The 15,863-nt window shown below is 35.9% G+C and overlaps 1 protein-coding gene across 1 annotated transcript in view; it reads right to left on the bottom strand.

The window, feature by feature from the left end:
• The window catches only part of LOC133527636 (uncharacterized), a 116,868-nt gene extending 107,927 nt beyond the window's left edge, over window positions 1-8,941 (bottom strand). The window contains exon 1 of the mRNA XM_061864731.1: window positions 8,481-8,941. Coding sequence (XP_061720715.1) covers window positions 8,481-8,697 — 217 coding nt within the window. The 5' untranslated portion in view covers window positions 8,698-8,941. The remainder of the gene's footprint in view (window positions 1-8,480) is intronic.
• Window positions 8,942-15,863: the final 6,922 nt, after the last annotated feature.

The following is a 15,863-nucleotide window of genomic DNA, read 5'->3' as shown; positions in this document are numbered from 1 at the left end:
TTTTCACACCTTTTTCACAGAAATGAATCTGTGTTAGCCCTGAGTATGACACACCCAAAATCATGTTTGGCGGGTGCCCACATTTGTGCAACGCAATAGGGTTGTTTCCATCTACAAATCTTAGGGCAGAATTGTTTTGGATTATAAGAACATGTTAAACTACTTCTAGGGGACCTGTAATGACCATATTTTTGTAAATATTGAATTTAAAATATCTTTTGGCACACGTCACGTGACCAAACTCGAAACGTCATTGAAGATTCTGATGACGTCACAACTCTCGGATTGACACTGTTGACAGTTAGGCGATTAACAACAAATGACAAATATCAGTTGACAGTTCGTATCTTCTACGTGTGTATGTAGTTATGTGTCAAACCATAAACTGTGACGTCACACAATTTTCAAAGAGCGTTTTGGGCGCGAAAGCATCTGTCAAAATATATTTTGTTAATTTAACATATTTAAAGCCGTTTTTAGTATAAAAGCTGAATTTTAAGGCAACTTTTAGTTAATATAGAAAGTAATACAAGCGTTTCAAAAAATTGGAATACGATTCTCTTTTAGGCCCCAATTCATTATAGATTCGACGAGATAAGCGTTATGTGTGGTATATAATTATAGCTCACAAATCCACCACATTATGTCATTTTTTATTTTTTCGGTCGCATTTGTTTAAACGGAAATAAAGAGGTTGCAAATCGAGTAACAGAACTTCAGAACAGATATCATTTGATATTTACCAGTCGCTTTTCGGTGAAGGAAAACATCGTGAGGAAACTGGACTAATCCCAACAAGGCTTAGTTTTACCCTCTGGGTTGGAAGGTCAGATGGCAGTGGCTTTCGTTAAAACTAGTGCCTACGCCAAATCTTGGGATTAGTTGTCAAAGCGGACCCCAGGCTCCATTGAGCCGTGGCAATATGCTGGGACAACGCTAGGAAGAAAGAAAGAAATCGAGTAACAGAACTTAGTAACCAACTAGGTGTAATAGTTATGAATTATGATGTAAATGTCCATATCATGTTGGAGTCATATATTAGCCAACTAATTATTCAAGATCAATACACTTAGCTCCCTTAGGTATTCGCCTAAGTACAATCTCGGGCAAAGTTGAGTTTTATAAAAGTGAACTTGTTTCTAGGTCATATTTTCTATGAATTGGTCATTTTTGTAGACTCCAATTACAATTACACTTTTCCTGGTTTTTCGCGGACCAGAATATCGATGATTTTTGTAACTTGATTTAGACGTTGCTATCATTTTCAATCCAAAAACACATAAAATCACAATTCAGAACATGCGGCAGCGTTGTTTTCTATCAAGTACCTCAAGCACCAGGGCGGCTACCGGGAAAATCGAAATTCGTCAATTTCGGGCAATTTTCTCTGTCACTCTAATTACGTCTTAGTGAGAGTAAAAGAGAAAGATCCCCGCAATTTGCGAATTTAGGTTTTCGCGGTAGGCCCCCAGGTCCTGTCAAGTTTCAGCAGTGTTGCCAGGTGAGCGGAAGAGAATTATCGTACTTGAGTGTCAATATTATTGTACCGTTGAAAAAAATATCGTACGCCAATCAAAAAGGCAGCCCCTAAAAATGTCTAGCAAAATAAGCTTAAATTTCCAATTAATAATAAAAAAAAGACAATTTTCGTCTAAATTGCGCAAAAAATCTGTTTATGTTTGTGTATTTTTGGGATAGACTCAAACGGTATACAGGAAATTGAGACATTTTAAACTTTAAACTTACACCAAGGAGCCGAACACCCAAAAGATACTAATTTTAGCCTATTTCTGAGGGAAAGTGTCATATTTTGCTTCAAATTACTAGACTTTTAAGGTGGCATCATCCAAGGGCTGAAATTATAGTACTTTAGTGTACGATAATGCTCTTTGGAACATTACGTCATACCGGGGCCCAAATTATCGTACATGTACGACAATTATCATACGCCTGGTCACACTGAGTGTCAGTGTCGACAGAGTCAGCTAAAAACGCGTCAAACATCGCAACGTCGCGCCGATGGCCGTCCGAGGCATGGAGTGGCAACGCCGCAATGTATTTGTACACAACATTTGTCACACACACATGAGTAAAATTTATAAAAATATAACGTTGATTATTGCATGATTTCTGTATGAAACAAAGTTTTTCTATTAATTTAGCGCAAATGAATATTCGAAAGTAGATAGATGCGCAACTATTTATGTAATAATATTGTGTAATTAATAAATAGCGATTGTTTTTTTTATGAAATCGAACCACCTTAACAGTAGGTTTTTATGTTGATAACGACTTTAAAGGAAACTAACATTAACAATCATCAATGAGTACGTGGTTGGTTAGTAAGTTCTGTTTACTCGATTTGCAACCTCTTTATTTCCGTTAAAACAAATGCTACCGAAAAAATACAAAATGACAATGTGGTGGATTTGTGAGCTATAATTATATACTACATATAACGCTTATCTCGTCGTATCTATAATGAATTGGGACCTAAAAGAGAATCGTATCGCAGTAATTGCGTTGCACAAATGTGGGTGCCCACCAAACATGATTCTGAAGTTGCTTGAAAACCTAAAAATCAACAAACAATTTGTTTATCGCACAAGTAATAGATACAATAGTACTCAGAGCTTCGATGACCGCAAGAGGTCTGGAAGACCACGCACCGTTCGGAACCCAGCTCTAATAAAGGCAGTGAAGGCGAGAATTGCAAGAAACCCCGTCCGGAAGCAAAAGTTGTTGGCAATACAGATGTCTGTGAAGAAGCTTCCTAAAAAAAGTTATCAATGAAGACCTTGGACTACACGCTTATCGCAGACAAAAAGGCCATTTGCTTAATGGACAATTAAAGACTATGAGGCTAGAGAGAAGTCGCCTGCTATTGAAGTGCGCACAAAATGGCCACCGAAAAATACTATTTACAGATGATTTTATTTAAATTGAATAATTTTGTAACCGCCAGAATGACAGAGTGTATGCAAAAAACAGTCAAGAGGCGATTGCGGCTGTCCCGAGAGTGCAACTAGGCCATCATCCCCTTATGTGATTATTTGGCTGGGTGTGTCATACTCAGGGCTAACACAGCTTCATTTCTGTGAAAAAGGAGTGAAAACTGGGGCCAAAGTTTACCAGGAAACCGTTCTCGAACCAATAGCCCTTAAGCCACACCCTATTTCAAAACCAGCTATGGATCTTTCAACAGGACTCAGCTCCTGCACATAAGGCAAAAACAACTTAAGCCTGGTTTCGAAGGAACAAAATTGACTTTATTGCCCACGAAGACTGCCCGTCCTCCAGCCCGGACCTTAACCCCCTGGATTATGCCATATGGCAGGTTAATGAGGAGAAAGCAAGCAATCAGGCGGGCCATAGTTACGACAGTGACGGAATTAGACATGACAATCGTGCGTGTCGCTATTGATGACTGGCCTCGTCCTTTGAGGGCCTGTGTCAAGGCCAGAGGAGGCCATTTTGAATGATATTGTCATATGTAATTCCTGATTTTGTGTACTTCATTTTAATATATAGTTTATTCAACTTTCGTTCGTATATTTTATGTAGATAAAGATTATTGCAGTAACAGAATTTAGTAACCAGCTAGGTAGTCATGAATTGGAACACGTGGAAAAGTAAAAAACACTAGTTCCAGAAATCCAACTTTCCGCACGCTAAACAGCTACGTAAAGTAGCACTTTTTGAGCAACTGTATTAAAATAGTTATTTACGATACAAGTCTGTGGTCAAGTCATAGAAGTGTCATAAGTGTTTGCTTGCGGCTTCTTACCCATTCTTGCTGCTTTCGATTTATGATCGACTTAAACCAGGTTGTTATCAACTTTAATGACTGGCCACTTACAATTTTAAAAATGATAAGCTGTTCTTGATATTGATGTTTGCCAAGTTTTATGAATAAAGGGCTTAAAGTCTAATAGCGTTATTCATAAACGCGTTACAGCCCTGAATTAGCTATGAATCGTTTGTCTTTATCTGTCATTTTGACTTATGTATTTGCAAGAAAGTGATAGAACATAATGTAACTATCAGGTTTGTAAAGTTTTATGAATAAGGGGGTTGTTGTAAGAATATAATAATATATGTATAATAACATATACAAATTGTTATTAATATGCGTTGCATTGAATATTGATTGAATAAAATTTATTCCTATATCATAGTGTAAATTTCCGAGCATTTCAAACACGTCATGTTAAAATTCAACAATAAAATAGTAGGCCGTGAGAACCAGGTGATTTATTTATTCAGTTTTAATCCGATATTTATGAACTTTTACGAGTTTACAACATAAAATTGTAAAATGATTGGTTAATCTGTTCAGATGCATATGTACCTTTCTATGCTCATTTATTTATGAAGCCTTGGACTTGCTCATATATTTATGAACTCGACTGTACAGTTGCAATTTTGGCAATACCAATACACATGAATTATATATTTTAAGATAGATACTTAAAAGAATCAGCTTTTATTTTTTTTATGTAAGATTCAACTAAAGCCTAGTTCATATAGAATTGGCACATAATTAGCAATGTTTACAAAATAATAATTCCATGGCGGGAAAAAAATTGACAATTACAGTTCAATCACCAACCTTCAAAGTATTAATGGTGAAAATATTATTTACAGTACATATGGGGCTACTTTATAGCACTAGTGCGAGAAGTAGCATATTATGTTACTGTGTCGAACATTTAAAGGGCCATATGTACTGTAAAACGTTGTACGATACATGTGCGAATAGGTAATTCGCAACTCGTGTCGATTTAAAACACTCCCTTCGGTCGTGTTTTAATTTATCGCCACTCGTTTCGAATTTCCTATTTTTCGCACTTGTATCGTAATGTACTATTTCCTAGCTTTATGCATTTTAAAGTTTTCGACCATGAAAATTAGGAACAGGAGATTGATGGTGCACAAATACTTCGAAAATTCTTATCGATCCCCCCGGACAAAGACAGCTAAGTCGCTTAAGATGCTGAAAGCTAGTATTTGTAGAGTCATAAAACGTTACAAGGAGACTCTATTAGCCGACAGAAAAACACAAACTAATCGGAGGTCTGGGACAAATAACAAGATTTTGGGAAAAAAAGTCCCAAGGTCACTCAAACAAAATTCAGGACGGTCTAATTACGATTTATCCCAAAAATTCAAAGAAACTTCTAGAAAGATAAAGATGATTCACCTCAGAGGTGGCTATAAGAGCTATCGAGCAATAAAACAGCCAAATCGGACTGTTAAACAGATCCGACAAGCTAAAACACTAGCTCGACTATTGTACTACCAAGTATTGACAAAATTCGAAGGTTGCTTGTTGTTGGACGACAAGACGTATGTAAAACTCGATTTTAATCAACTACTCGGTTCGAAGTTTTATATGGCCAATAATAGAGGTAATTTACCCGAAAAATATAAGTTCGTGAAACTTGACAAGTTCGCAAAAAACATATGCTATGGCAAGGAATTTATAATTGCGGCTGTAAGACGAAAAGTTTTATAACATAGTCAACAATGAAGTCGGACCTTTATATTAAAGAGTGCTGAGATAAATGAGTATTGGCATTTATTAGAACCCACAACGTTCTTGTGAAATGATGGCCAGATATAGCCAGCTGCCACTACTCAAAAAAAGTTTTGGCATAATTGGCCTGATTATTAGCATACTAATAATCAGGCCAATTACATGCCCCGCGAGATGAATCCTTCGAATTGTCCCCAATTTCAATCTATCAAAAACTACTAGGCAATCATGAAAAAAATTAAATAAGACTAGTCAAATTGTCCAGGGTATCAATTCATTGCGATCTACAAGAAATCAATACGCCAAAAATGTCGACAAAAGTGTTGTGCAGAAAATGACGGGAGTCCATTAAGAAAACAGTTCGTAATTATTTACATAAGAGATTTTTTTTTAATTTATACATATTTGAAAGCTAAATACAACTATTTAAAATTCACCATTCATAACTTTCTTATTTTATTAACTTAAAAAATAACAATCTTCTAGTGCGTACCAATTCTATATGAACTATGGTTTATGTAAAAAGAAAAATAAATAAATGGGGATAAAAATCACCTAGAACAGGTCGTGTATTTTATGCATGTTTTTTATAATATTTTTCCGAATATTGCATAAAATTGTGCAAAACGGAGACAGCAAATTACGTTAAATTACACTGTAAGTAATTCAGCATTAAATAAGCTTTCAACCCGTATATATAAAAAATAAGGGATTTGTACCTAATAGCTTTTTTATTAGTCAAAGTCCTTTTAACAGAACTTATGAGTTATGACCTGACTAAGTACACACCGCAGCAACAAATTACGTGTTATGTATGAAAAAGTAGGACATTAAAAGTGTAATTTACACCTAACTGCAACAACAAACTTAAACAGGTTGGAGATTGTATAATGGTAAAAATCACCTACAGCTTTTTTTTCAGTCAAAATCTCTTTTGACAGAACTTATGACCTGATTACTACACACCGCAGCAACAAATTACGTGTTATGTATGAAAAAGTAGGACATTCAAAGTGTAATTTACACCCAACTGCAACAACAAACAAAAACAGGTTAGAGATTGTATATGGTAAAAATCAAAATCAGGAGGGCACAAAATACCTAATTTTGCTTGTGTTGCCAACAATTCCTCATTAGTTTTTAGGGTTCCGTACCCAAAGGGTATAACGGGACCCTGTTACTAAGACTCCGCTGTCACCAGGCTATATCTCATAGTTAGACAGTTAAAATTTTCACAGACGATGTATTTCTGTTCCCGCTATAACAAGAAATACTTTTCAAACCATCCACATATACTAAAACCTGTACAATGTAACAAACACTTTTCTGAAAATCGCATCAAAATTGGTTCAGCCAATCGCGAGATAATCGCGGACAAAGATACATACAAACATAAGGGTCAAACTGAGAACCTTCTTTTCTGTTGAAGGTGGTTAAAAATATCTTATCACATGATGTGTCCACTTATATTTTTTGTCTGCAGTAACAACTACACACAATCCAAGTTTCATGCCTTCTGCTGGATCGTACAATCACATATCTTACACTATAAAACATGCAAAAGTAGGTGTCTGACACATTGTGATGGTTTTACAATAATAATTGAGTCTGATACTTTGGCTCGCTTCATCATGCAACATATTATTGCTGGCTGACTGTATCATAGGTATTTCAAGCTAGGAATCTAAACAGCGTTAAACTCTCTTTTAAACTCCGTTAACTTCAGTTTTTGACTAACAAGGAAAGGTACCCAACTGTCCGGTTTCGATTTGATTTATATTTCTATTATGTTATAGAGTAGTCTAAAATAACGGACACATATTTTTTTTATGTGTCGAAACTCAGCCTATTGGGAGAAATTGTCCTCCAAAGTATAAAAAAATTACTAAATCTTCTAACTCCTATAGAAAGTGATGCTCAAGCAACTTGCTAATTAATGGCCGGTTTGAGTATGTTTGAGAGCAGGAAAAAATAATGAGCACATGTTTTGTTATATCTGCTTAAACTCAAGTTTTTCTAAAAAAACATCCGTCTTTAGGTGTATCTTTAGCGATAAGATATTATATAACATAACACATGCTCATTCTTTTTTCCTGCTCTCAAAGATATATTCTAACCAGCCATTAACTAGCAAGTTGTTTGAGCATCACTTTCTTTCCCGCTTGGCGTGTTCTCTGTTCATAGTCGCTTTCCTCTACAATGCGGGAAATCGCTGGGATCGGCAAAGAGCGTAGCACTACGAAAACGTTGGTCTATAAGGTTTAGAGCATTTAAAAGAGCTCATAAAAAGCTTGAGTCGTTAAGGTTCTGAGCCGTTTTTGAGCTCAAACCTTCAACGCTTAAGTCTTCAAAGCTTGAACCTTCAAGGTTTGCGAGTCTTTAAGGTTTCAAAAGTGTTCAAATAGTGGAGTATGGTTAAATTTAGTACCTGTTTTATTATATTAATGACTACTGAACAAATATTAATGATTGTATTGTATTAAGAGTAATAATGACTATTAACAGCAAATTATAATTGGCAGCTTGTGGGTGTACTGAGGTCTGTATTATATTTTCCAAAGTTGACCTATATACATATACATTACATACAGGTTTATAGGTCTATTCACAAAAGCTGGCACAAATTTTCTATGAAAATCTTGACCAACACCAACTCTTATGAATTTACTTATTACTTATAATAGATTTCACTTGAATTTTTTTCACTTTTTAGAACATATTGAAAACATCTATTTAATAGGTTGAATCTGACTACGCAACATTTCACTAGGTAGAAAGCTTATCTTGACTTATAACAATGCAAAACCAGTCTACAAAAATGAGAAATGAAAAACTGTTTACACTAAATAAAAATACGTATACGTTTGACACGTACTTAATTATTAGTTAAATATTAGTGAGCTCACGAGTGCTCCCAAGCCGCAACATGCAATAAACTCACCCGAGTTAGGCTGCTCCTGTATGTCGACCACCGACAACATTCCTTTCTTTTCAAAGACATTTCGCACGTTTGTGCATGATAGTTCCAAATCAGCGACACAAGAACTAATCATTAAACTGGTAAATACCAGCACTAACAATATTTTTCTCATTCTCAATCCGTAAATCGATTTTTTGCTGGGCGACAGTTCAACACAATAACACTCTCTCACAGTCATGGCTTTAACAATTTACTCTTTATATACATCAATATGTATTGATGTAAATAGATAAATCAAGGAGTATTTAGTCTTTAATTTGTTTCTTTAAAAAAAAAGTATTCTTAAATTTCTTAATTAAAACTAATAATATAAACGTGACCACTAAATCGCGACTTCCAATCAACTACGATCCATGATGGCCGCAGTTCGACTGCAATGTAAATTAGTTCATCTAACTTCATCATCAAGGCTGGCAATCGCAGAAACCGAGACCTAAATAATAACCTGGCAACATTAAAGGTCTACACACTTTTGCGATATATCGGCCCCACAGAGTAAGATGGAGCGATAAGCTTCACTTTAGTGAGAATTAGATAAAGTGCCAATTACATCCACACTTTATCAGGTCAGAAATCAGACCCGATTTCGGGCCCGAGGAATAACATTTTTCCGTTTCACCAAATATCAGCACATCGTTTACAATATTTCAAATGTAAAATAAAATGTTCATATGCAAAAATATCAAACAAAACTCGAACTCCAGTGTTCGCTGTTTTCCCTAAAGTGCCAAATAGTGCCAATTTCTATACTTAATCAGGCTTCAGGCCTACGGAAAAATATTATTTTTCGGACCCGAAATCGGGATCTGATAAAGTGTGGATGTAATTGGAACTTGATGTCGAACCGAATTCGGGCCCGATAAAGAGTATTTTTCCGTGTCACCAAATATCAACAAATCGTTTACAATATTAGAAATGTAAAAAATGGCTCATATGCAAAAATATCAAACATTAAAAATTTTCGGCAATTAGAGACAAAGTATTTTTTACATTTCAAATATTGTTAACGATGTGCTGATATTCCGTGAAGCGGCAAATTATTATCAAGCCCAAAATTGGGACCCATAAAATATTCAATGTTCGATATTTTTGTATTTGAATATTTTTTTACATTTAAAATATCGTAAACGATGTGCTAATATTTGATGAAACGAAAAATATTCTTCCTCGGGCCCGAAATCGGGTCTGATATCAGGGGGCCTACCGCGAAAACCGAAATTCGCAAATTGCGGGGATCTTTCTCTTTTACTCTCATTAAGACGTAATTAGAGTGACAGAGAAAAATGCCCGCAATTGACGAATTTCGATTTTCCCGATAGCCGCCCAGAGGGCCTACCGTGAACCACGTTCGACGTGTTGCCTCCCTGTCACACTTACGTACAAATTTACAAGTGCGACAGAGAGGCAACACGTCGAACGTGGTTCGCGGTAGGCCCTCAGGCCTGATAAAGTGTAGCTGTAATTGGCACTTAAAGATGGAGTCTAAAGCACCATTACATCCACACTTCTCAATTTTTGAAATGTAAAAAATACTTTGTCTCTAATTACCAAAAATATTCATTGTCTGATATTTTTAACCGACTTCAATTTCATAGTAGGAGGAGGTTCTGTTGTGTTGTGGTTGTAGCAACTTTTTTTTTTTTTATGTACATTCACTGATATCCTACACCCGTGGTCCGATATCAGTAATTCTTTTTTGTTTGAAATGAGTTACTTCCAAGGTAGTCCCATAATATTATTGGTTCTGATCTGATGATGGAATCTACGAGGATTTGGGGGAACTCCTCAATTTTTAAAGGCGCATGTATAGTGATTCGACTGTATTCTTAAGCAACTCAAGCATTTCCTCTCGAAAACTACCAATTTGATATAGTGCAACTTTAGCCTTACCACGAGTTTGACTCTACATATTAGTTGACGTGTTCGTAACTTACTTTAGGATGCCAGTACGAGCGAGACGCATAGAAAGTAGGTAAGTTACGCTAGCGAACATGTCAGTGTCAAACTCATGGTAAGGCTAATTACTGACTATGAAGACCACGGGCGATATGTGGAACTTCCCTCTTATAATTGGGTGTATTATGATTTCTGATGTACGTAGTGATGGAAATAAGAGTTGAGGAGTAGGTTAGGTTAGGTTTGCGAGGTAGACGGTGGTGGTGAAGGTAGACGGGGGTCTGATGTTGGGGGTTGAGTGGTTGGGGCTTGAGTCAGGGTTTAAGAGGTTAGGGGGTTGGGTTGGGTTGAGGGGTTGGGAGTTGAGGAATCGGGGGGTAGGTTTAGGAGTTAAATGGTCTGGGGTTGAGGGGTCGAGGAATGGTAGATAATGATAAAGATATGTTTATTTGCAAAATGTAGTGTAAATAGTTGGACTGCAGGTAATTTTAAGTCCGTACATTTTACTATGACTTACTTACTTTACTCTTTGATTATAACTAAGTATAGTACATAAAAAGTTTAGAACAATAAACCATGCATTATAATTATATACCTACCTAATATTAATTAATTAATATCTAAGATTTACAAAATATTATATTCATTATTCATTATTATTTATTAGTTTACACAAGTCAAATATTCGTCAATTCTATAATAACACTTATCCAAACAAAATTTATATAATTTATATTTAAATTCAGGCATGTCAGAATTTCTTATTTCTACGGGCAAATTAGTAAATATTTTTATAGACATATATAGCACATTGCTTGCAAAGAATGCTGTCTTCGGGTGGAATGGATAACATAGATCAGGGGGCCTACCGCGAAAACCGAAATTCGCAAATTGCGGGGATCTTTCTCTTTTACTCTTAGTAAGACGTAATCAGAGTGACAGAGAAAAATGCCCGCAATTGACAAATTTCGATTTTCCCGGTAGCCGCCCAGTGCCGTTCCGAGACTGAATATTGTAGTCAAAGAGCATATAATCACTACGTTTTAATTGTAGTAGACGCCTTATTTCTAAATAAATCTATATTATATTTGACAAATAAACTTATCTCATAAATGTATAATGAGGGGAGTGTCATCACTTTTAATTGATTAAAAAGAGGTCGACAGGGTTCTGTTTGTTGCACACCACATAGATGGTTTTCGCGAACTAGTGTTTTTCACTTTCCCAATTTTTTTAAATTTATGCTTGTTCCAATTCATGACTAGAAAGGCTGGTATAACGGGATTCAAGTATCATGAACTTTGGCGTCGTCATGTACTATAATTTCGTGACAATGTTGTTAGCATAACGAAAACCATAAAATGGCATTGGCACGCCCTCAAATCCTACGACTCTTCTCTTTCCGCACAGACTCTACTTATTGATGAATGTTAATGTTAGTTTCCTATAAAAGTCATAATAAACATGAAATCCTACTGTTAATGTAAGAATAATAAAAATAAACATATTTCATATGTTATTCCTCACCTCTTCATCATTATAACGCGTTTCTTTTTTAATATTGAATATTGAAAAACCATCCTTATCAAGTTGTCTGAATGGAACAAAATAGCTGCCGAAACGCCTATCAAAGAGGCGTTTTTTCTTACTGCAGTGCAAGTATGTTTTAAGTTTCCAAAGGCAACATTCGATATTGTTTTTATAAAATTAATATACATAAATAATTGTAAATAACGATACTTAAGTAATAATAGTTCAATGTTTTATATTTACAATTGTTTCTGTCTTATAGAACATGCAAAACCAAAAGTTTTTCTTATTTTTTTACAACTGTATTAAAAAACGACGTTCGATACACGTGTGGAAATGTCATTCTTCACTCGTCCCGAGTTTTGTCACTCGCCTACGGCCCGTGGCAAGATATCCCGGTACTCGTACTTTCCGTACTAGCATCGAAATGTACTATTGTAGCAGAAACACTTTTTGGATATTACTACAGTTTCCCCGAAGAATAGACCATAACGCGAATTGGACATCACATGCCCTATATAATAGTGCAGTTTATTGTGAGGAAAGTTGAGAGAGCCATCGTAGGGCAAATATTAAACATAATATAAACCTGTTCAATTTATTAATTAGCGTTTCAGTGTGGTCTTTCCAGTTAATATGGTTACCTAGGAAGCGAATTGATGACACACATTCAATTGCATGACCATCATAGTTTATATTTACATTCCTTGGCTTCCCTTGTGGTGCATAAAATTCCATAAATTTAGTCTTAATAAGGTTAACTTTCAAATTATTATTTACGAGCCACAGGTTTACATCTTCAAAGACTTGATTGACTTTATTTTCATAATTTTTGGGTACCTTTATCTTGTACAGTCAGCGTCAAATACTTCGTAGCAGTCAAAGTGGCCAAATAGTTCGGTACACCATACTAAATATATGGTGTACCGAACTATTTGGCTACTTTGACTGCTACGAATTATTTGACGCTGACTGTACGACTATAGAAACGTCGTCACCAAAAAGCGTCATCATAGTTTATATTTACATTCCTTGGTTCAGGGTTGCCAACTTAGTGGTTTTACCACTAAATTTAGGGGGAAAAAAAGCAGCCAGTGGTTTTTTTAGGGGCTAAGTATTTTTAGTGGTTTTTTAGGGATTTTTTTAAAAGTTTTCACGATGTGAGAAGCTACATACTATACTGGAAATGAAACGTTCTCGATACCATAGTGTATCCCACTCTGTGTTGCTTGAACTCGCAAGTGCGATTGAGAAGGACGTATGTCGGACGGCTGAACGTTCCGATCTAAGCTACACAGTGATTTGTAACGTGGTTGTATGATATTTCGTCGCTGTAAAGGCGGTTTAGACCATCATTTATGGTCGGGCCGCCTTGTCGGGTCGTGCAGTGTTAGGCTGGCCACATACATACGGAATTTTTACCCTTACCTTACGAAATGACCTGTGTGAACGGAACGTCGCTATAGACATTCATACAGCTGTCTCGTTTGCACATGTCATTTCATACGGAAGACGTATAGAAATAGAAAGTCCGTATGTTAATAATAAAAAGCAAGTACGGTGGAGCAGGGAGAGGCAGGGTACTTCCATACGTGCGGTAGTCTGTTATGGCTATAAGTTTGATCTAGGTGTTGGGCCCCACCAAAAGTATCGTGTAAATAAGCTTCTAGCTCTTTATTTTGGGTCTGTGGCGTCGTGGCTGTTGATTCTTGGATTTGATGGCAAACTTGAGTACGACGGGTGCGCACACGTTATTGGATGTAAGCGAAAGATGCAAGAACTTTTTATGTTGCCTTAGAACAGATACAAAAACGGCTGCCGGATAATTTATCAATCCTGAAAGTAATTGCTAATTTAGACCCAAAAGTGACTACGTCTCAAGTAAAACCTGACATAAAACCAGTTTTAAATCACATTCAGCGACCTCATATTTACGGAAACAAAAATGATATCGAATCCGAGTGGCACCAATTGAGTAATAAAATGTGGTCAAACACTTCAACATCAGCGGATTTTTACTCTGAAGTATACGACGATTGCGATGCTGCTGGCTGCAAACGTTTCGAAAATATCGCAAAATGCGGGTTGGCGTTTACAACAGTTCCCATTTCAAATGCAAGGGTATAACGCGCGTTGTCTATATATAATATAGTAAAAAATAAGCTGCGGAATAGATTATCCATTGAAATGCTGCAAAGTGTGATGATGGTCCGCTTCACACTACAGCGATTAGGATCTTACGTGACATTTACTCCAACAAATAAAATGTTAAAACTATTTACCGTTCATATGTATGGTCATAAAAGTGTCGAACCGGTTGACAATGATTTAATGTACGAAATTCTGGAAAATGTACAAATAAAGAATTAATAAAACGTATAATTTCTTTTATTTTTTATTTAGTGGGTTTTCCAAAACAATAGTACAGTTTTAGGGGCTTTTAAGTTGAGCTCTAGGGGTAAAAAAAATTTGGAGTTGGCAACCCTGTCTTGGTTACCCTTGTGGTGCATAAAATTCCATAAATTTAGTCTTAATAAGAATAACTTTCAAATTATTTTTTACGAGCCACAGGTTTACATCTTTAAAGACTTGATTAACTTTATTTTCATAATTTTGGGTATCTTTATCTTGTACAATTATAGAAACGTCGTCAGCAAAAAGCGTCATCTTGTGATTGGTAAGAGATTGCAAGTCGTTAATGTGGTGATTGAAGCTTTGATGGTTCAGGCTCAAGGGTTTCAGTGATCAGTGGCGGGCGGAGGATCGATTTAGAGTATAGGTACGAGTAATGGCAGGAATGAATTTCAAGACGGACTCGAGGAAAATCCTGATAATTTATTAAAGTTAACGAATTAAATGTAAAACATGATTGTGATTTTCATTCATGCGTCACTCATAAGCTCTTAACAATACCTTAAAACTAAAAATGGTAAAATAACATCTTTTTACAAAAAAAGTAGGTAAAGTATATGCGTTACCAACTGATATGTTTGAAGTCGGTGCCAAGCCAAATAGTAACAATATTGGTTAAAATAAAAAGCTTTGTCTATAAATCATACTACTACTGTAGTTATAGGAATAAGGGCGATAGCTGCGCCGCGCCCCTGCCTGTACCTACCTACGCCCATGCTCGGGTCTAAAAACGGGTCTGGACTATAACAGTGAAAATCGAAATTCGACATTTTTCTTCGTCACTCTATCAGATCTCCGCAATTTGTGAATTTCGATTTGCGGAAAATCGAAGTTCGTCAATTGCGGGCATTTTTCTCTGTCCCTCTAATTACGTCTTAGTGAGAGTAAGTAGTAAGATCCCCGTAATTGGCGAATTTCGGTTTTCGCGGTAGGCCCCCTGGCCAGATAAAGTGGGGATGTAACCATCCTTCCCGATTTCGGGCCTGATAATCGTTTTCCGTTTCACGGAATAGGTCTAGCTACTGAAATATTACACAATATATTGGCGAGAAATTCAAAATATCTGGGGCTGGTAACCATTTGTGTAGTAGGAATTATAGTTTTGATACTAGAAAATATTTTTGATTTTCTGTTCACACAAGGTATCTACGAAAATAATATACTTTCACGTACACTCAAAGTCAGCTCACGTAATTTCTACCTCTATGTAAAGTACAAAGACATATACAGACATGTTTCGCCAAGATATTTATATATATTATATATTTTTATATCAATTTACTACTGGCCAGTCATTCCACAGATTTCTTCTAAATATTAGTTTTCAGTAACTCGTTACGTTCCAATATTTTGATTTTAATGATATTTTCCAGAACTTCTAGTTTATCCGTTTCTTTAGACACTTGACGTTCATGAGATTCAGGTATTAATAAATTTACGTGCTTAATCAAAGTTATAGGCAAATGTTAAAACTAATACTTAAAGTATCAAAATATTAATAGAGCA

The sequence above is a fragment of the Cydia pomonella genome, chromosome 1 (genome assembly GCF_033807575.1).
Source record: "Cydia pomonella isolate Wapato2018A chromosome 1, ilCydPomo1, whole genome shotgun sequence".
Taxonomy (NCBI): Eukaryota; Metazoa; Arthropoda; class Insecta; order Lepidoptera; family Tortricidae; genus Cydia; species Cydia pomonella.
This window is presented reverse-complemented; position numbering and strand designations above follow the sequence as displayed.